The following is a 22,762-nucleotide window of genomic DNA, read 5'->3' as shown; positions in this document are numbered from 1 at the left end:
TCTGGGTCTGCGCATCTTCATACATAAATTTTAATACCTCCCCTTGCGGCCAGATCCCCTACACCTCCCCAACGGACCCGGCCTCCTGCTCCTGGGGTTATCTTCATAAATTATTTGTTATTTTAATATCAAAGCCCATGTTTTTGTTTTAAAATCAATCACATGTAATGCAATTAACTGGCGTGCTTTTTTTTTTTTTTACCATCAAAGGATACAGCAGTTGGAGGACGAAAATGGAGAAATGAAAACAAATGTGTATAGACTCAAGTCTCAGGCAGAAAAACTGGACCAGGTGAGAATAAGGGGAGATCGAGGCATGTTCTCACTTTTTACACTCCTACATACTGTATTACTACACAGGTAGTAAAATCTTTTCATGCCCAATACTGGGCCAAGTCTTTGCATCAGTGTTGGCTGAGCGCCTCGGCCCAAAAAAAGGCCCAATCACTGAAAAAAGGCTCTCACTGTGAGGTTTGCGTTCTTCTGGAGTTTATTTTGAGTTTTTGATTTATCTTGGTTCTTTCCCGATGTGTGACTTTTTCTTGTGATTACCCATTGATTTTACCTGTTGTGATCTGCCCGTATGTGTCTCAGCCAATCCCTGTCTCTCATATCACACACCTGCTTCTCATTGTCTCGCCAACCCGTCTAATTGAACCCCATTGTCATTGTGTGCCCTTGTCGGATTGTCTGTTTCGTTTTCCTATGCCTTGCCCGTGTACAATTCATGGTTTGTCTCCTCATGCCGTGCATGCCTTGTGTTTCCCCCTGTAAGTTTGTTTTTGTACTTTCATTGTTTCATTGCCTTTTCCCCTGGTTTTGGTTTGTATGCTGTTTTGTTTAGTGAAGTTTATGTTGACTAAAAACATTTGGGCATGTGCATTTGTTACTACCATCCATCTCCCTCCTTGCCTGCAGCCTGCAACATTTGGTCACATTGTTTTGTATTTTATCAATCAAAATGTTGCCAGTGGAGATACATTCAATATATGTAAAAATCCAACCCTCAATAAGTATTTTATGGCTATAAAACCTTTATTGCAGCTACAGCTGCGACACATATAAAAAATAATCAATAATAACCTAAAAAAATGAAATATTATTTAGGAAAATAGACATTTTACTCACCAAAAATCATTTTTATTTATACACAAATTCCATCCTCCTTTCTTTCCTCAAGAAGATTTCAATTACTCAAAGCTAATGCAGTCAAGTCTGTCCTGTTGTATTTCTGGCATAAGTTTTGATTCTGTTTCGGGCTGAAAATGTCCGTTCGACAGAAGCAGTGGACACGGGGATGGTCACTGTCAAACCCACTAATGTGTACAGCCGCCCATGCTCTCACTCAGATTTTTCTGCTGAAGGAAGTCAAGGAGATCAGTGGGAGATTTTCATGTAAAATCATCCGTGGCATACATTGCAATCAGTTCTGTTCTTAGCCGAGGCAGATCGAAAAGTGTACCGTGGCTCTGCGTTAAGATGGAGAAGGCTGCATGTGGGAAAGTTTTCTGGTATTCCCGAAACTTTTGCGGGTCGAGGAGGGAGAGAAACATCAGTCTTTCATGTTCTTGAAATCTGGTCCGCGTCTGGCAAATAATATTGTCCAGAATCCTGTCATGGAGTTGGTGGTAGTGCGCGCGAGAATCTTGTGCTTGGAGCACCCGCACTGCGTTCAGTGGCCTCGTAGATTTCCTCATATTGGCTCCTCTTGCGCTCAACTGTGTCACAAAACTCCTTTACTCTTGAAGACAAAACTGTACATCCAGTTTGTTGTTCTGTAGTATTCAAAAAGCACATCTGAATGCTCAAAAATGCCATTAAATGTGTCAAGCAAAAAACAAAATTCAAAATCATCCAAATGTGCTTTAAATCCATCAGCACACCATACAGACTCAGTCACCATTACAGAGACAAACAGTATTTTTATTTCCCTTTTGATCTCTTCCTCCATCACTTCAGCAATAGCAGTGATCAGGTTGTTTTGTATTTGGCCCAGCGTGCCACTAAACACTTTATTAGCGGTCAGGTGGTAATGTAAATCTGTGTTTCTCTCAGCAATTAGAGAAAGAAGTTCCACATCATTTCCTTTGTTTGGGGATGGAGCGCTTTCATCGTGTCCCCGAAATGAAAGTTTACACAGTCTATCAAACTTTTTAAAAATTCCCTATTTTTCTTTACCTTTTCGTTGTGGCGCTCTGTTTCCCTGCGCACTTGCTCACTGAACTGTAACTCCACTCGAGTTTCCCCAAAAGTTTTGAAGACCACGTTGCTTGTAAGTGTCCGGCAGTGCTTTGGTGTCTCGTTGCTGCTTTAGTTAAACAAGTCAAATTTACAAATCCAGTGTTGCTCCAAACACCATGTCAATTGGTGGCAAATAGGGACTGGACAGAGGGACAGGGACAGGCTGAATAAGCTGGTCAGGGGGGGCAGCCCTGTTCTGGGCTGTCCTTTGGACTCTGTGGAGGAAGTGGGAGAGCGGAGGATGCTGACCAGCATGATATCCATCATGGACAGCACCTCCCACCCCCTGCATGAGTCTGTGGAGTCCCTCCGAAGCTCTTTCAGCAATATACTGCTGCACCCTCATTGCAGGAAGGAGCGCTTCCACAGATCGTTCCTCCCATCAGCAGTCAGGCTCTTTAACAAAACAAAATGCTGAGTATTAAGACCTACCGTATGCATACATGTACATCTATGTGTATGTATGTATATATATATATATATTTATATATGTATGTATGCATATATATATATATATATATATATATATATATATATATATATATATATATATATATATATATATATATATATATATATATATATACGCTTATTTATTTATATATTTATTCATGTATTTATTTATTTATTAACTTACTTATTACCTATCTATTTATGTCTAAAATGTCTTTCCTATATCTGCATTCTCACCCTGTTGCTACTGTGACAACAAAATTTCCCGAATACGGGATGAATAAAGTTATCCAATCCAATAACAAGCACTCCCAGCAATACAATTTGCAGTGTCCCTCGTGAGCCAGGGGTAACGCACGTAGTTAGCGAACTGAAAGTGGCGGACAAACCCTTTTCCCGGTTGTAACAGGCTTGCTAGCTTTGGAGTTGACCGCCCTTTCTTAATGATTTTTTCTGGAAAAGTCCGTCTGGAAAATGGCTCCGTCAGCAAATCTGCAACCAAATCCATTTGTTTTCCTCCGTCGGCCTTTGTGGCTGGAGTTTGCGAGCTCTGGCTGGCTCACTCTGGCTTTGGCCGGCCTACTCTATCACTAGCCAATCATAGTTGGTGAAAGCGATGACGTATCCCTATGCCTGCGAGAAGGCAATGACGTATCCCTACGCCTGCGAGAAGGCAATGATGTATGCCTACGCCTGCGAGAAGGCCTTGGTGTCACCAAATCGAATTCTGATTGGTTAAAGCAACAGTCTTATTGACGCTTGTTTAATGCAGCAGAGCCAGCAGAACTGATTGTGAAGGCCTTGAGGCAGATTTCTGACCCTGGCAACAAATAATGGCTGAAATGTGATTGGTTAAATGCTTCAATATCACACCTGGAAGCAGTGCAACCAGGGGGAAAGCAATGAAAGGAAGCTAACAGACAATTTGGAATTATTTAATAAGTATTCATGGTCAAAATATAATTAACATCATTCAGATATTTCTTAGGTCAGCAGAGAAGGCCTTGAAGGCCCTGACGGTACACCACTGGTAAAAATACTCAAACATTTAAGACAGAAGCACATTTTTGTAGTTTTGGAGAAACAGCTTCGGAGGGGAGCGGAACCCAGGAGCAGTAAGCAGGCAACAAACAGGAAGTGCTGGTGCAGAACTTAAGGTTTTAATGGGAAAATAAGTACAAGATAACCCTACAAACAATAAAATCTGGGAGGAAAAAACTAAAAACTTAACTGGGGAGGACAAAAATGGGAGAGATGCACACCGACAACAGGCAAACATAACCAAAACAGAAAATACTTCCACGCCGACACACAGAAACATGGGGTTTAAATACAAAGACAGTGGTTGATGGTAATAACGAACACCTGGTCACACAAGGGAAGGAGAGTAGGAAAAACATAAACTCATAAAACAGGACAGACAAGGAAAAGACACCCCACTAACAAAAACCCCAACAAAACAGACATCCCAAACAAAACTCTTAACCAAAAAAAAGGAAGGGTGGCTGGGCCCCAGAGGAGACCTAGCGCACGGTTCACAGTGAAAAAACAAACCCCTGAATATCTTAAAACAAAAAAACTCCTTCTTAATCAGGCGGTCGTCCTGGCCGGCCCGCAAAGAAGCGGTGGGCTGGTCCCTCAAGCAATCGTCCAAACAGTCCCAGTCTCTGTTGGAGGAAAACACACTCCACCAACCAAAACCCCAACAAAACATTGACAACTTCCTTGTCCTTTGAGACTACTCTTGCTGAGTGTTGGAATAATGATTAAAACCTTTTAAATCATTATTAGTAATATTGAATTAAAATTGGAAAACATCTTTCAACATAACTGCTTACAACTTGCAAGGAAAATCGCTCCCAACGCGGCTTCGTTCGCAAGAGCATTCTGACGGGCGGCATACTCTTCGGTCCATTTAGCGGCACATAACCAAAACATTCAAAGGTAATCTGATTTAAACAATTGCATAAGCAAAAACAACTGTCTCAACTGTTTTGAACAATTGTATAAGCTTAACCGAATAACATCATGAAGGTTATAAAAACAACTGTCACAACAATCTGTTTTTATCAGAACACCTGCGTAAGAATTTGCACAATAAGCATAAAAAGTGACCCGAGCGGATCATAAATCAAAACAACGGCATTAGAATTTGCACCAGTAAGCATAATAATTTATTTATAAGGTAAACAGAGCAACAGTATATTTGAACAATAATGCGAGTATTCTCGGAAGTTTGATTCGATTTATCGCCATCTGCAGGATTCCGAGACAAAGCAGTTTAAGAGTCCTTGTAGATCATCCGTCTGGCCTGGAACTTGTTGTCCTGTTCAGTCCATAGTTATGAAAACAATTGACTGGCCCCGACAGGAAGACTGGGGGAAAGTGCACTCGGTCCAAACAGTATGGCACAATTTAAATTATAGCTTCATTACCTATTAATTCCAAATGAACATATAGTAACATCCCAGAATGAACCCAACACTGAGTGGTTGCTTTTCTGATGAAATGTGCACTTTTGAAAGCCGAGGGTGAGAAATACTATGTTAACTGGGTAAATATGATACGATTTTAAAAGTTTTACTTGTCTTCGGAGTATTTAAGGCCTCTTTCAAAGCCTCGTCAAGAAATACAATAAATCTTATTTTTTTTGTTTCAATATAATTCTGTAGCATGCATTATTATACAACACTGTACCTCGTAGGGTTCCAGTGGCCTCATAGTTCTGAAGTCAAGAGTTCAATCCCACGTGTAGGCCGAACTTCCTGTGTGTACTTTGCATGTTCTCCCTGGGCTTGCATGGGTTTTCTCTGGTTCTCTGGTTTCCAACATCCCAAAAACATGCAAGGTAGGCTGGTTGAAAACTCCAAATTGCTCGTAGATAGGTATGAGTGTCAGAGTGAATGTTTCTCCGTCTCCTTGTGCCCTACGATTGGCTGGCCACCAATTTAGGGGGTCCCCCACCTGGTTGATGAATGTAGGTCTTAATTAGGGCCCCACACCCTTCAGTGCGAAGGGCCCTATTGTTCTTCTAAAGATAAAACGGACTAAATTGCCTTTTTTGGAAAAATTAACTCGCTCGAATTTTCACCAAATTTGGCAGATGAATAGGTCTTTGCGCAAATTTAAAAAAAATGCACAACTGCATTTTATGCCTTTGCATATTGTAGAGCTAGGAAATTTAGTGAGTCGCTGCATTGCCCCAAATTGCACAAAAAATGTCCCTGGCACCCATGTCCCAAACCAAACAGGACCTCAGCTATCTCTGCTCAAAGCCAGGCCCCATGGGTGTAGGCCCAGCCATCAGGTGTTCCCCATCGTGCCCCTCCTCCCGGCCTGGCTCCAGAGTGGGGCCCTGATGACACGCATCAGGGCGAGGGGAAAAAAGCGTTCAATAGTCTTTCTTTTCATAAGAGGTCTTCTGAGCCATTCTTTGTCTGGTCCCTCACCTCAGAACAGTTTGCCATGGGTGACCCCACCAGGGGAACGAGGCCCCAGACAATATAGCTCCAAGGATCACTGGCACACACGTGGGCCAATGGCCCACTACCATGATAAGGTGATGACTCACCGGGGGTTATGTTGACTATGACTTATTATGTTGACTACTACTTATTCATTATTTTGACTATGATTTATTTATTGTTTACTCCTACTTATAGATTATGTTGACTATTTATTTATTCTTTATTTTTTATTATTATTTATTGATGACTTATCTGTTCGCTTATGTTTGTTGTTATTTGTGCACTTCTCTACTTATTTATGGTGTTGACTAATTATTATTTTGTGTATTGATTATTTATGTATAAATTATTTGGTATTATTGATTGGTTGTTTATTTGTTAGTTGTTGTTATTTGTGCACTTTGGGGTGAAGCTTTAAATCTCATTAGGTTACTTTAGGTTAGGTTAGGTTAGAACTTTATTTCATCCCGTATTCAGGAAATTTCTTGGTTGCAGTAGCAAGGCAGACACAAGATACACAAGACATTGTAGACCTAGGAAAAAGAACTGGAGCCACAGAGGAAGTCCACAAGCTGGGGACCTCCGCTGTCATTCATGCAGGATCAGCTGGAAGCAGTGGACGATAGTGCCGGGAAAAGAGGCAACGCTCCAGACCGAGCATTCCATCATTGTTATGGGAGCATGAGAACTCTCCACGGTCAGATGGAGGAACTGCCGGTGCTTGCTGGGCTGCTTTGTCCAACTTTACAACGTCTTTTTGAGTCTATCCGTTTTTGCTACCGAAACCAAGATGGCGCCGTTCAAATGGCAGCAGGTGGCGGTAGCTCCGTCCACTCTTGCTCGTTTTGTGTTTTTGCTGCTTTTCTGTCTTAATGATTGGATTTGGTGATATTTAATGATCCCATTGACTTTGATTTGCTTTGTACTTTGTGCTTTTGCTTTGTTGTTCTGCGGCCTTTGCAACTGTAACGTCTAACTTATAACTATGCCTTTTCTTGCTACTGTCACAATGAAATTTCCCAAATACGGGATGAATAAAGTTATCCAATCCAATCTAAATTCCTGGCAAACAGGAATGACTGTTATGTCTTAAGACAGCTACACAAATTTTGATTTTAAAGTTTTAGTACAGTTGCTCTGCTCATTGTTGCACACCTTTGAACCAAGCAGAATACATGCTCTACTTGCGGAAACTGAGAGAGATCTGAATCTGGCATTGCCATAGCAATCGAAGGCTGTATTGTATCAGTGGTCTATCTAACACAGGCATGGGCAAACCGGTCCTCGAGGGCCTGTGTGGGTGCAGGTTTTTGTTCCAACCGATATAGCACAGACAGTTTAACCAATGAGATTCCTGCAGAAAACAAGAAGCACCTGACTGCAATCCACTGATTGCACTTGTAGGACACCGGATTGGTGAAAAGGTGCCCTCTCAATGGGTTGAAACGAAAACCCGCACCCACTGCGGCCCTTTGTGGAATAGTTTGCCCACCCCTGATCTAACATGTTCAACCATTACAAGTACACTAAGTACTTATTTTAGTTTGTAGGTGTAAACTGCAGACTGATGCACAATTTCAGTGGAGTACGTGCCACAAATGTAGCTACCATTCCCAAAATCCCCATGCTGTACTAAAATTTTTGCAAAAATGTTTCATGTGATCTTTTTTGGTAATATTTTGCTGATTTATTTAGGATAAGCAGAAGAAGATGGACAAGCTAGAGGATACAAGCCTGAGGCTAAAAGATGAAATTGACCTATATAGGAAGGTAATTGACAAACTTTGGCACAACCGCCGTGAGTTTCATAAGGAAAAGGAGGCTATGCAAGAGGTAATTGAAGCATCTATAGGAAAAAAAATGCCTACAGACATTTCAGCTATTCATACTACTTTAACCTCCACCTACAGCTGATCGATGACCTCCGCAGAGAACTGGACTACTTGCATTTGTTCAGGATGGAAGGGGAGCATCCTGGAAAGGGAAAGGGTTCTTATGAGCCCAATGCAAAGCCTCGGGAGATGGAAATGGAACAGGAAGTAAAAAAGTTGAAAAAGGTTCCTACACAAGCAGACCTTGCACTTTTATTCTTTTTAATTCAAAGAAAATAATTATAGAAGAAATTTGCTCTCACATTTATTGTGACATTAAACAAAACTTATGATTTCATTTATCCTGACTGACCTGAAACAAGCGGTTTAGTGCTTGCAACATTGAGAAAAAAAATAAAATGTGTGTTTTTGCAGTGTATGTAAGCTTCTGGCTTCAACTATACAGTGGTACTTATATATACTTACGAAACCACTTCTGCAACAAATACATTTTTTACTTGAAGTTTTCATAAATAGAGTTAATAATCAGTTCCAAGGTCCCCAATACTACCAGCTAAACCCTTTTCAAAATGATAAAAGTACAACTATGTTGTATGAAATATGTGAGAAAGACAAGAGGAGGAAATTGTTCATTAAAATGAATAAGAAAAGCAAAGACATTTTCCATTTGCATGTAAGGGCAATTGTAAGAGAAAGTGACGGATGATTTATAATAAGCTTTGACTTCTTGGGTTGCACTGGGCTCGATCTTTGACCTCCATGGGTGTTCACTTTCTTTCCAAGGAGTGTCGTTTGATCTCAGTAGTTCCCAGGGTTTTATTGGACCTTCTCGCTGATTCTCAGTGTGTCCTTTGATCCTGGTAGTGATTTGTAGGGTGCCCTTTCTTTGTAGTTCAAATTGACAACTTTTCCATGAACTTGAGCTTCAGCCCAGGCATATGGTTCTGTTTACATTGTGAGGAGTTGAAGGATTTTTCCCACGGACATGCCAGGCATGTCCCAGAGTCGAGATCTGATGGACATGTTTCAAAAAGAGGGGCTTTACTTGGTTTTGAGGACTTTGATCTTTGGGTTTTTGTAGTATAACAATGTCTTGTTCCCATTGGAACTTAGGTCCAGAAAGCCAACAGGATTCAACTAATTCTGCCACCTTGCGGCCTCTGGATGTGTAGTCTGCTGGATTTTGACTGGACTCAACATACAGCCATTGGCTTGGAGCTGTTGCTTGTGTTATTGTTTGGACGCAGAATGCATAAAAACATGAAAGCGCATGGTCCTCCCATTTTGATGTACCTAAGCACTACCTGGGATGTATACATATACATATATGCATTGCCAGCCCTCGATATGCATATGCATATACACATACACACACACACACATACACACATACATATATATACATATATATACATATATATATATATATATATATATCTATATATATATATATATATATATATATATATAGATAGATAGATATAGATATATATATACATACATATACACGCTGGAAGCACGGCAGCAGACAAAAAGGCCATGCAGAAAGTGATTAACACTGCCCAGAAGATCGTCGGCTGCTCTTTGCCCTCACTGGAAGACATTGCCAGCCCTCGATACCTCAGCAGAGCCAGGAACATCATCGAGGACCCATACCACCCTGGTCACAATCTGTTCCAGCTGCTGCCCTCTGGCAGACGCTATTGGTCCCACAAAGTACGGACAAATAGGCTTAAGAACAGTTTTTTCCCCACATCCATCAGGACTCTAAACTTGCGGTAACACAACACACAATCCCTTCTGTGTAATAACTTCGGGGTGAGGTAATATGAAAAGACCTTTGGGCGGTGATCTGCCTCCTACTGGCTGACTGAAGGTAGCACTACCAATTTTGTCATACGCAGTTTCTTGGTATGATGACAATTACACTTTTGTTGTTGATGATGACGACAGGGCCTATGTCCGATTATTATTATTGCACAGAAGGGATTGTGTGTCGTGCTAACGCAAGTTCAGAGTCCTGATGGCTGTGGGAAAAAACTGTCCTTAAGTCTATTTGTAGGCGCTTTGTGAGACCTGTAGCGTCTGCCAGAGGGCTGCAGCTGGAACAGGTTGTTTCCAGGGAGGTATGGGTCCCTTACAATGTTGCCGCCTCTGCTGAAGTAGCGAGTGCTGGCAATGTCATCCAGTGAGGGCAGAGAGCAGCCGATGATCTTCTGGGCGGTGTTGATCACTCTCTGCATGGCTTTTCTGTCTGCTGCCGTGCTTCCAGCGTACCACACTGTGATGCAGTATGTCAGGATGCTCTCCACAGTGGCTTTATAGAAGGTTACCAGAAGCTTAGTGTCCAAGTTGTTCCTCCTGAGTACCCTCAGGAAATGGAGTGGGGCCAGGGTTTGCGAAAGTCCAGGATTATTTCTTTAGTTTTCATGGTGTCTAGTGTGAGATTGTTCACCAAACACCACGAAGACAGTTTGTTGACCTCATCTCTGTAAGCAGACTCATCCCCCCCTGAGATGAGTCCGACCACAGTGGTGTCATCGGCAAATTTGATGATGGAGTTAGACTGGTGGGTCGGTGTACAGTCGTATGTGTACAGGGAGTATAGAAGAGGACTTAGTACACAGCCTTGAGAGGATCCAGTGCTGAGTGTAATGGAGGAAGAGAGGTGGGGACCAATTCTAACAGTTTGTGGACGGTTGGTTAAAAAGTTCTTAATCCAGCAGCAGATGGAAGAGGATAGTCCAAGGTGGGGGAGTTCGTCAGCCAGAATGTCCGGTATTATAGTGTTGAAGGCTGAGCTATAGTCAATGAAAAGCATCCTCACATAGTTCTCATGGTGCTCCAGGTGGCTCAGTGCTGTGTGTAGAGCTACCGCGATGGCGTCCTCAGTGAACCTGTTTGGTATATAAGCAAACTGGTGAGGGTCAACTGAGGGAGGGATTGTATCTCTGATGTGGCGGGCGACCACCTTTTCAAAGCACTTCATGATCACAGGCGTAAGTGCAACAGGCCTATAATCATCAGGCTGTCAATGGTTGGCTTTTTAGTGACAGGGATAATGGTGGCAGATTTCAGGCAGGATGGGATGATGGATTGTTGCAGGGAACAATTGAAAATCTTTGTGAAAACCCCAGTCAGTTGGTCAGCACAGGCTTTGAGCACCTTCCCAGGTACTCTGTCAGAGCCAGCAGCCTTCCTGCTGTTCACAGTCTGCAGTACCTGTCTCACTTCATGTTCCTGAAGCTTCAGTGTACTGCTGCAGGGTGGTGGATGTGTTGAGACTGAATCCGATTTGTCAGTCTCAAAGCGGGCAAAGAAACGGTTCATTTCCTCTTCTAGTGGGGCATCTGCGATAACACACATTATTGTCATTGTAATTGGTAATGTGTCGTATTCCCTGCCTCATCTTCTTTGGGTTATTTTCTGTGAAGTGCTCCTCAATTTTCCTTGTATATGCTCTCTTCAGGTCTGCTCTGGCAGCGCTGTATTCGAACTTGTCCCCTGACCTGAAGGCGGTGTTACGGCATTTGATGAGTGCCTGTGTCTCACTGGTCTTCCAGGGTTTTTGGTTAGGAAAAACACGGATACGTTTATTAACAGTGACAGTGTCCGTACAGTTTTTGATGTAGAAAAGTACAGTGTCCATGTAGTCCTGGAGGTTGTGGTGTTCAAAAAGTTCCCAAATGGTGCGGCAAAAACAGTCCTGCAGCTGAGAAAGGGCGTCCTCAGGCCATGTTTTTATATCTTCATTTGTGGCCTTGTTAGCCTCCGGAGTGGGGTGAATGAGGGGGTGAGGAACAGGCAGAGATGGTCGGATCCAGCAGAATGTGTGAATGTCGTACTTAGTTGATGGTCATTTGGAAGCAGTTGTTGTACTTTTTCCTTCTCCAATATAACTTCCCTTCCCTTGCCTTGCTTGACGACTTTACAACTTGATGGGCAAATGTTTGGTCATCGAACTTGGCGTACAAAATAGATATTTGTACAACTGTCACTGGCATGGAGCGGTTCAAGGATCCTCAAGGCTACTTCACCATCTGGAAAAACGATTGAATTCGAGTGATTGATTCAGGTAATTTTTCGCAGTACGTAACTCTGAACACGGCATTACAAATAACTGTTACATTGTTGAGTGTGTGACATGCTAGAGTGTTTGATTTATTAACGATTGCATGTAAAGAAGCTATGACGAGTTTGGATTGAATGTGTGTATCGGTGTTCGATTGGTGATCCTTGGATCCACATGGCAAGTGTGGGGCATGTTAAAGTAGATCGGTATTCGATTATTGATGTCTTAGCAAATAGCTTGAAGCACGGGAGGTGTGTTGAATCATTACAGTAAAAGTTTGGATTGAAGTAACAACAACATGTCGCTGTTCTGATTATTTCCCCCTGTGTGTCAAGGTATGCTGTTTGTTGTAAAGGCTGTTTGAGTTTGGGGTTTGTAATATACACTGTTTAGCGTGTGAGAAAAGAGATAATGGTTATTAATGTTTATTTACTTTTGAATTACGGGCGTGAATGTGAGAGTCTCGGGGCACGCACATGGAATAGCATTTAGCACGCTACCTTCGGCCACCATTATCGTTGACAGTGTCTATAACGGTCATAGAAAGGATGTTATATTGTTGATATTGCATTGTTTGCCCTGTTGAATAATAGTAGGACTACTGGAAGTTGTAATGGGAAAAGATATGACAAGTTATGACCGTGTGTTGAACGAGTGTGTGTGTGCATTGTGTTTTGGGTTCTAAAGTGTTGAATATATATATATTTATATATATAGGTGTAATTGTACATTATGTTTTGGGTTCTAACGTGTTGATAATGTATATATATGGGTTGAATTGTATGTTATGGGTTTTTGTGTTAATTGATTACAGTAAAAGTTTGGATTGAAGTAACAACAACATGTCGCTGTTCTGATTATTTCCCCCTGTGTGTCAAGATCGAATGCAGGGTGTAACATTTTGGAGGCACCGCTGGGATTGCTGTTCAGATGTCCAGTGTCCAAGACCTGCTCACTGAATTCTGAGCCAGCTAAATCCCCCCACAAAACCAGGCCGATGGCAGTGAGAGGAGGTGTTGCTGTTTAAGAAGAACTGGAAGTTGGCGGTTGAGTACTTGTCATCTGAGGCCTACGAGATCATCAGATGGACAGTAAAGACGTGCCAGTTCAGAGTTCACTCCTGTACAGTCAACAGAGCTCCTAGATCGTCAACAAAATGGAACAGTTACTCGAAGAGGTGGTAGGAACATGGAACAACCTGACGGAAAATAACCTACTGGAAATATGTGATTTTCTTAACATATTAAGAAGTGTTAAACGGAAATCACGTCTATCATTAGTGGCTCACATTGTAAAGTACCTAGAAAGAGAAGAACTAGAGGAAGTAGAGGATGAAGGCATGTCTGAATTGTTGAAACTGAAAGATAAAATATCAGATATGAAGCATGAAGTCAAAATAGATGAAAACGAAAAGCAAGGATCAAGATTGGAAGAGACTCCAATAACTTTGCCCCAGCTACCAGATGCTGCGGACCCTCAAGGGGGTGTGTCTCCCCAGCCCCAGCCAAGCTCATACTGGCGCAAGGACTTCAAAATTGCTGGCCAGATAGGTGAACCAGGCCAAAGGGACAAGCTGACATTCTCCAGCCTTGTTCATCAAATTGAAAATGGACTGAATAGGGGTTACCTAGATGTGGAAATTATTGATGCAGTTATCAGAGCTATCTCCCCCAGTTTGCAGCTACGTAATTATTTGGAAGAGAAACCTAACCTCACTCTTCCCACACTCAAACGCATCCTACGCGCTCATTTTCAGGAAAGGAGTGCTACCGACCTCTATGTGCAGTTAGCTTCAGAAGTGCAGCATATCAAAGAGACTCCTCAAAGTTTCTTAATGCGAGTTTTAGTTCTTAGGCAGAAGGTACTGTTTGCATCTCGAGAATCAGAATCAGGAATCCAGTACAACCCAAGTTTAGTCCAGCGTATGTGCTTGCACACGATACTCACTGGTCTCCAGAGTGACAGTGTTAGAGTAGATATGCAGCCTCTCTTGCTGAACTGTAAGACTTCAGATGAGCTTTTGCTAGAGCGGTTAAATGTAGCCTGTGCTAATGAAACAGAAAGGAGAAATAAAAAGAAGTTTAGTACCCCACAGGCAGCGACACATATTAGCAAGGTGCACTTAGAAGAACTACGACCTACCAATTGCCCTGGAGAAGAAAAACCAAAAGTGTCCCGTGAGGTACGAGCGGAGTTGACTGAACTTAAGGCAAGTGTTGCTTCTCTTAAAGATCTCAGTGCAGAGATAGCTCAGATCAGAAAGACACTACAGCAGGCTATGTTTCAGCCTCAGTCCTACCTCCCACCTTCAGTTAGAAGACCAGTTAGGGAGCCCCAGCCACCTTTTGCAAAACAAAATTACTACAGCAAGCCCCCAGCACCCCCCTGGAACACTAGCCGCCCTGCTTATGTCCCAAGGTGTTTTGCTTGTCAGCAGGGAGGGCGAGATGTGAAGTGCACACATTGTTATCGGTGTGGGAGTGGAGAACATTTCCAAGCTGGATGTAAAATCCGAGGAGGCAGACCACTAAAAGAAGAGACTATAGCAGAGCTAACTCAGGAAAGGGAAGGTGTGGTTCGTGTGCTTTGTGGCACACCCAGTCCACTGGCCATCGTCAATCCTCCCAGCATGCAGCAGCAGCAGGTGGGAACTCAGCAACACCTGATGGTGGAACCTGCCGATTCAAAGGCAAAGATCAGACGACTTAGACAAGAGCTAGAAGAGAGGAATGAACAACTGCTGGACAACAGACACCAGCAGGAAAACATGGAGGAAGAAATAAAGAGGCTCCAGCAGGAGAATTTGAAGCTGCTCGTAGACGCCCGTGCAGCCCGCGCCTATCGCGATGAACTGGAGTTATACAAGGCCAAAGTGGAGAAAGGGAGACAAGGGATGGAGGAGGCGTACACCATTGCCACCGTGAGTGTACGAAACGCTGCAGAACGAGGTAAAAAGCACTATGACACCAAAGTGAGGAGCTCCGTGCTACAACCAGGAGAGCGCATCCTGATAAAAAACCTGACACCAGAAGGAGGAAAAATTGACAAGAGTATGGAGAGAAATAAACAGCAGCCGGTATCTCATCTTCAAGAGACAGACCAAGACAGTGGTTACGAAGATGACTTTCACTACAAGCCCCTCCAGGTGCTAAATGAGGGAGATGCCCAAGGGATGGAGTCTAAGCACAGGCCACTGTCAGCGAATCGGAGACTCGGAGTGAAGGGCCCTGCTTCCGGACCAGTACAACGAGAAGATGACTATCAGCGGGAGGACCTGCCTGGTGAGGGAACAAATCTGGCTGTTGAAGATCCTCGTGATGATCATTTATCAGAGACCTCTCCGCCAACCACTGTGAATGAACCTGAGGCGTTGACTTATGAACGGCCAAGAAGGGAGAGACATCCACCACGACGAACGACCTATGATCAGCTTGGTGTCCCCTCCTGTTATAGTACTCAGTCACCACATCAGCTGGTACCTGCTTACCCTGCACCAGGAGTGGTTCCTTGGTTAGTACACCTGCAGCCATATTACATTCAACCACCCTTTATGTATGGACTCCAACAGGCTTGAGCCTACAAGGGTGGCATGTATTATGCGAACATGGACTGTTACGACTGTGATTACAGTTTCCATCCAGTGAACGTGGACCGTACGAGTTGTGGATTATATTTGAACTGTGGCCCTTGCCGCCTGGAGTTTTCATGAGTATCAGTTTACAGAAGAGGATGTGAAATGACAAGTTCGCTAGACTGTTCAACATTACAACCAACAAGGGGAAGATATTTGGAATATACTGATGTCGGGACGACATTTATTTTTGTGGGGGAGAGTGTGACATACTAGAGTGTTTGATCTATTAGTGTGACATACTAGTGTTTGATTTATTAGTGTGACATGCTAGAGTGTTTGATTTATTAACGATTGCATGTAAAGAAGCTATGACGAGTTTGGATTGAATGTGTGTATCGGTGTTCGATTGGTGATCCTTGGATCCACATGGCAAGTGTGGGGCATGTTAAAGTAGATCGGTATTCGATTATTGATGTCTTAGCAAATAGCTTGAAGCACGGGAGGTGTGTTGAATCATTACAGTAAAAGTTTGGATTGAAGTAACAACAACATGTCGCTGTTCTGATTATTTCCCCCTGTGTGTCAAGGTATGCTGTTTGTTGTAAAGGCTGTTTGAGTTTGGGGTTTGTAATATACACTGTTTAGCGTGTGAGAAAAGAGATAATGGTTATTAATGTTTATTTACTTTTGAATTACGGGCGTGAATGTGAGAGTCTCGGGGCACGCACATGGAATAGCATTTAGCACGCTACCTTCGGCCACCATTATCGTTGACAGTGTCTATAACGGTCATAGAAAGGATGTTATATTGTTGATATTGCATTGTTTGCCCTGTTGAATAATAGTAGGACTACTGGAAGTTGTAATGGGAAAAGATATGACAAGTTATGACCGTGTGTTGAACGAGTGTGTGTGTGCATTGTGTTTTGGGTTCTAAAGTGTTGAATATATATATATTTATATATATAGGTGTAATTGTACATTATGTTTTGGGTTCTAACGTGTTGATAATGTATATATATGGGTTGAATTGTATGTTATGGGTTTTTGTGTTAATTGATTACAGTAAAAGTTTGGATTGAAGTAACAACAACATGTTGCTGTTCTGATTATTTCCCCCTGTGTGTCAAGATCGAATGCAGGGTGTAACAAGTGCATGCGATTTGTGGAACCATAATACGCCGAGTGTTTAGTGCACAGTTTGTACGTAAACTGGAGCCTGAATGGGTTTTCAACCTTTTTTGATTCAAGAGACTTGGCTAACATGCACGGTCAACAGATCAGGGATTTGGTCAATTGTCAGAGAAGTCGAGCACATCCACGCACTCAGAAGACCCATCAGTGAGTCTGTGTGACAGAGATTGCTGTGTGTTTGTATGCGTGCCAGAGAAGTGGGAACTTCCTCAAGCTTCCATTTAAAGCTTGTTGCGGTACAACCTCACTGAGTTGAGCTGCATTTTTTCGTTGCTGATGCAGTGATAATAAATTGCGGCCCACTCACACGCCTCTCCACAACAGAAAAGACAATTTTCTTCTGAAAGAGGATTCTGATTGTGGCAGCAGTAGTGCCATCTTGTGGGCAAAAGGCATGTCCATTCTGGTTTGATTCAGGCAATTGGTTCGGGTCTGCATTATTTAAATCTGGCGTTCCTGTGTCACCCATTCAAGGGTTCCTTACGCAAATAGATTACCAAAACATGCGCAATAACAACCTCGCCCAAGCAGGTGGGACCAGGGAAGCCGAGCCCCTCTGCTTAACTATATAAACGAAAATTAGATAGTTTTTCAGCGAGGTTCAATCCCAAGAGTTCCTTGTAACTGGTAACATCAACAGCTTGTTTTAACTAAAATACTCTCTGACAGGAACTCTTTTTTTGTAATTCCACAGAAGAACCATAAATTGCGAGATCAGAATGATGACTTGAATGCTCAGATTCTAAGTCTGAGTTTGTATGAAGCAAAGACCCTCTTATCGTCTCACTCAAAGGTCCAGTGTTTGGCTGCTGAGATTGACAATGCATCAAGAGATGAGGTTTGTTAACGTTTTTCCTTTACAGCATTGCAATTCACATTGATACTATTTTTTGTGTTATTCTTTTTCAGCTGGTTGATGCTTTGAAAGGACAGGAGGAGAACAACCTTCGCTTGAGGAAATACATGGACAAAATCATTTTAGCCATTCTTGACCATAACCCCTCAATCCTGGAGATCAAATGTTAAACACAATTCTATAGAAAATCTCAGTATGTGACTACTCTCATCCTTCACCACTTTGCGGCTTCAAAATTCGCGGTTTCACTATATTGCAGTTTGTTACATTAAGTATAAAAAAAGTTCTGATTTTTTTTCAAAAATCATGCTGAAACTCGCAAGCTGAAGACAGGGGATAAAAAATGGAGGACTTCATGGCCTACTTCTAATTCAGCGCTGAATTGGGTGGCACTCAGCGCTGAAGAAGAAGCGATATTTCACCGTAACAAGCCGAATAATATAAATGGCAGAGAAGGAAATCTTGCCTTCTCCTGTTTTGTTGCGAGCCCATCACCTGTGGAGAAAGGCCTATTCCAGCCTTGTTTGGATTTTGAGTCGCCGTTGAAAATGCCTCCTAAGCGTCCTGGGCAATCTAAGGCATCCAATGATCCCAAGAAAAAATTAGACACGATGTCAGTGACCAAAAAAGTGACGTTGGTACATATGCTAAAAGCATAGCTCGCCATTATGGCATAAATGAATCTACCATGTTTTATACCAAGAAAGAAGAAGCGAACATTCTGAAAAGGACAACAATATCCTTTTCCAAGGCCACCAAGCGAGTGGTAACCACTAGGAATAAAAATTAACCAGCCTTATGGGGGATTTACGCCGTATATAAGGCCGTGAAGCTGGCCTAATGACGTCAACACACTGCTCGAGAGCCACTCAGAACCTCCCCCTACTGATGAGGACCTCTTCGAAATTATCCGATCAGGGAGTTAGGACGAAGATGCAGCGGACGACGACGTGGATAAGGATGAAGAACAAGGTCTTCCTTTAAGACATCTACAGGAGATCTTCAGTATGGAATGCAGTTTGCAACAAGGAGATTGATGAGAACATGGTTGGAGTCATTGAATTTGGCAATCGTCTTGACAGTGTCATGTCATTGTACAAAAGCATATTTGCACAAGAAAAGAAACCTTGGTCGCCATGTTCCTTGTGGGTCAAAAGCTTCTCGCTGAAAGAAGCTCCTCCTGTTGCCCCTATGGCGCCCCCTGAAGATTCCATCGATTATACCAATGCCTCTCAAATCTGACAAAAAGGACTTGGACTATTATTATCATGATTTAAATCAAGTTTTTGCACCGGTGAATCGTAATATAACATAAACAAATTTAAATGAACTTGGATTACGATGCAGACACTCAAAAATAAGTTTAATCTAACCTTACACTAAACTTCTAATTTTGTATTAAAGTTTGATACCTTTCTTCTCCCGGCCGGGTTGGCTCTATTTGCCCCGCCTCCACCCTGACTTTCAGATGCAGCTAAAAGGAACATGTCGAGGGTAGTTTGCTTTTGTATTCCATTCAAAATATTCTGAAAATGATGCATACAAATGTCTTCACAATAGGATAACGCACGACCACTTGGCAACGAGAAGTAATATATACTCCTCGTATTAGCGATCGCTACGCCATTCGCGCTGAGTGACGGGAAAAAAACCACTGAAAAAAATGCAACGCTCCGCCCAGTGCTCATAGATATCTGTTATACACGAAAGAGATGCGGCAAAAAAGACAGTGGGCTAAAATCATAAACAGCCTCTCATGTCTTGGCCACCTGGCTTTCTCGTATCTTGAAATTTGTCTCGTATCTCGAGATAATTATTCGCTCGAAATTTTACTCATATCTCGAAATGCTCGTATGTCGGGGTACCACTGTACTTGTGTACTTGTATTTTTGTATAGGCGCGAAAACATGTATGGTACAAATAATATTTTCTTCGTGTTTTTTCAATTATCACGGCCATATGTGGTCTACCTTATCCACGATATTCAAGGGATTACTGTACATTACATTTATTAAATAAAGGTGTAGTCAGAAGTAGTATATACTCCGTTAATAAACAGTTTTTGGTGAAAAAGATTTCCATGTAACCGATTAGTGTTACAGTGTTACTTTTTTAGTAAAAAGAAACATAACACTATATAAAAAAGATCTCAGAGGAAGACTTTTCTGAGCTGTAAGAATGGGATTACTTATGTTATTTGAACCCACTATTGTTATGTTTAGGTTCTTTTGGGTTTTGTTTTGGGCTTTTTGATTTTTCTTGCCGTTTTCCTCTGTCTGGCTTTTCCTTCTGATCACCCATTGATTTCACTTGTTGTGACCTGCCCTATTGTGTCTCAGCCAATCCCTGACTTTCGTGTCACCCACCTGATCCTGTCTATTTAGATCTTTTATCATTGTTAAAGAAATTCAATGACTGGTCTATTAGGATTCGACAGCCGTTTCATGTAAAAACAACGACTCATACATCAACTCTGCTTTCAGCTGTAACAAATAAAAGTTGAGTTTACACACTTAGAGAAGGTGAAGGAATTCAATCACTTGTCTATTAGGATCCGACAGCCGTTTCTGGCCACCATAAAAACCTTTCAACACTCTAGTTGTACGGTTTGGACAAACGTAGCGAGAGAATCTTAACATACACACACACTCACACACACCCATAAATCACACTTTATAAGGATTATAGATAACAAAAGTCATTCCTCCATTAAATATTTACTTCATTTAATGACATTTGCTCCTTAAATTCCATGTGTGTGTCCTTTCAGCTACACTCGCATTGTCATTGTGTTGGAGACACAACTACAAACAAGTGGAGGTAAAAGGACATGGCTTTCGGATGGACCACGCGAGAATGTTTTTTAGTCAGACAGTAAAGCCAGTGTTAGCGAACGTGTCACTTTGTCAGATGTCACATCCCAGTCCCTTCCTCCTTGCATAGTTTTGTTTTGGATGAAATAGCTCTCAACTTTTAAAAACGATTTAGCTTGAAGTTTAGACTGAGGGTAGATTTTGAATTGTTTGCATGAGACTTTGCTAGGGTTTGGATGGAGGTGGTATGAAGATACCTTTAAAAAAGCTTCTCGGTCATATATATATATATATATAGATATATATATAAAATAGATAAAGTATAGACCACTGTATCATAAATGTGTGTGATAGGGTCACCAATAGGCATTCCTAAATGCATGCACAAATAAAGACAAAACACAATCTTCTGGATTTCTTTTTGCAAGGAGAACAGAGAACAGAACTGGTCATCCCGAGTCCCCGCCTCACACCTCTTTTCTTGTTTATTAACTTCAAGAACCCAGGTTACAACGGAGGTCTCAACTCTCCAGGGAAAGGGGTGGGAAACAAGTGAGACGTCAATATAGTTAAAACAAATGAAGGTCTGAAAGTCATGTGTAGCTCAAGGTGTTTTGAATCTTTTTTGTTTTTAGTCCACTCCAAGAAGTCCTAGGACCAAGGCATTTTGGTGTTTAGTCTAACTAAGGTTCTCAGGAGCAAAGCATTTACTTCGTTGCAAGCAACCATATATAAGATGAAACAAAGTTTGATAGTTAAGCAAAGCATTCTTCATTGCAAGCAAATATATGATAATGTAAAACTAATAATCCTAATGTTTGTAATAAGGGAGTCTATCGGAGTCGGAACAAAATTGACTCTGATGCGTTGGTTTCAGATAGGAGGGGAACTCTCCCTTTAATGAGAAGTCCGCAACCATTTATAGGCTGAGCAAAACACAGTACAGCCATAAACGGGACGCACCTGGTTTCTTTCAACATCGTTTTGGCAAAAACACACCGCCTGAGATCTTTTGCCAGGTCAGCCTGACTTTTGTTCATATAAACACAGGATGTTATTCAAGACTTTCTTCAATCACCCACCGATCAGCACAGTATCCGCTGGAAGGACTCCATGTCAGGAAAGTCGTCCCTCACCGGCCTGAGATGGTGGCTTGGCATGCCACATGCAGGAGTTGGGCGCTCGCTCCACCTCTTCCCCATCGTCAGCCTACTGGACGGACGTCGTCGCCCCTCGCGGTTCCCTGATGCTCTCACGGTTTCCCTCACTGAATGACTCGTCCTGCAGGAGGACTTTTCCTGGTTGACTCACCCCTCAAAGCTTGCCCCTGGATGGCTCATCCCGCAGAGACTCCCCCACGAGGGCTCTGAGCACTCTTTCATCTATCTATTCTTCCTGACCGCCAGTGTCTATCGCCAAATGTGTGCTAATGTAAACATAATAACTGTGACTATGATTATTAGTGTCTTTAACCGTAAAATAATGTTATCATGCACAAAAACTGACATTGGCTAAATAATGTTATCGTTGAAATTTTATCTGTTAGTCAGACAATGATAAATGTCTCGATGTGTAACTTATATTGAGCGGTTAGACTACATGTGTCCCGTAATACAGTGGTGGTCGGTGCATTTTCTCGTAGCGCCTTCAACGTATCAATCCAACCCTTAAAAACTATTTAATGGCTATAAAACCTCTACTGCAGCTAGAGCTGCGACACATAAAAAATAATCAATAAATCAATGCACAAAAATGGGGTAAAATCCACTTCCTAGCAGCATTTATTGATTGAATACAAATACTGGAGCTTTTGAGACATTACAACCAGGCCAGGGGAGTGATTTCCTCGGGAAAAGACAGCGATGGACGTCAATAGCGAAACGGCAAAAATTAAACTGGTGTAAAATCCACATCCTAGCAGCATTTAGTGATTAAATACAAACACTGGAGCTTTTCAGATATCAGAACCGGGCCCACAATTGAAATATTATTTAGGAATATAGCTATATTATACTCACCAAAAATTCTTTTTAACTGTACACAATATCCATCCTCCTTTCTTTCTTCCTTCTTTTCTATCGCCATCGAAGCTAATGATGAACGTCGAGCCTGTCCTGTCATATTTCCGGCATAGTCCGTCTTGAAAATGGCTTTAAATCAACACAACAATATATTTGCTTGTGCAGCTAAGTTAGCGCACTGAAAGTGGCGCACACACCATTTTCCCGGCTGTAACAGGCTTGCTAGCTTCGGAGTTGAC

The 22,762-nt window shown here is 42.1% G+C and overlaps 1 protein-coding gene across 4 annotated transcripts in view; it reads left to right on the top strand.

Moving 5' to 3' along the window:
• The window catches only part of LOC144088423 (rab11 family-interacting protein 4A-like), a 77,398-nt gene extending 56,491 nt beyond the window's left edge, over positions 1 to 20,907 (top strand). For 3 of the 4 annotated variants that reach the window (XM_077618825.1, XM_077618823.1, XM_077618824.1), the window contains 5 exons: positions 211 to 292; positions 7,857 to 7,994; positions 8,072 to 8,218; positions 17,528 to 17,671; positions 17,743 to 20,907. In XM_077618825.1, the coding sequence (XP_077474951.1) occupies positions 211 to 292; positions 7,857 to 7,994; positions 8,072 to 8,218; positions 17,528 to 17,671; positions 17,743 to 17,859 (628 nt within the window). In that variant the 3' untranslated portion in view covers positions 17,860 to 20,907. The remainder of the gene's footprint in view (positions 1 to 210; positions 293 to 7,856; positions 7,995 to 8,071; positions 8,219 to 17,527; positions 17,672 to 17,742) is intronic. The other variant, XM_077618826.1, reaches the window with a different exon arrangement.
• The last annotated feature ends 1,855 nt before the right edge of the window (positions 20,908 to 22,762 follow it).

This window comes from Stigmatopora argus, chromosome 14, assembly GCF_051989625.1.
Source record: "Stigmatopora argus isolate UIUO_Sarg chromosome 14, RoL_Sarg_1.0, whole genome shotgun sequence".
NCBI lineage: Eukaryota > Metazoa > Chordata > Actinopteri > Syngnathiformes > Syngnathidae > Stigmatopora > Stigmatopora argus.
The sequence above is the reverse complement of the archived record's forward strand: the minus strand, read 5'-3'. Positions and strand labels throughout refer to the sequence as shown.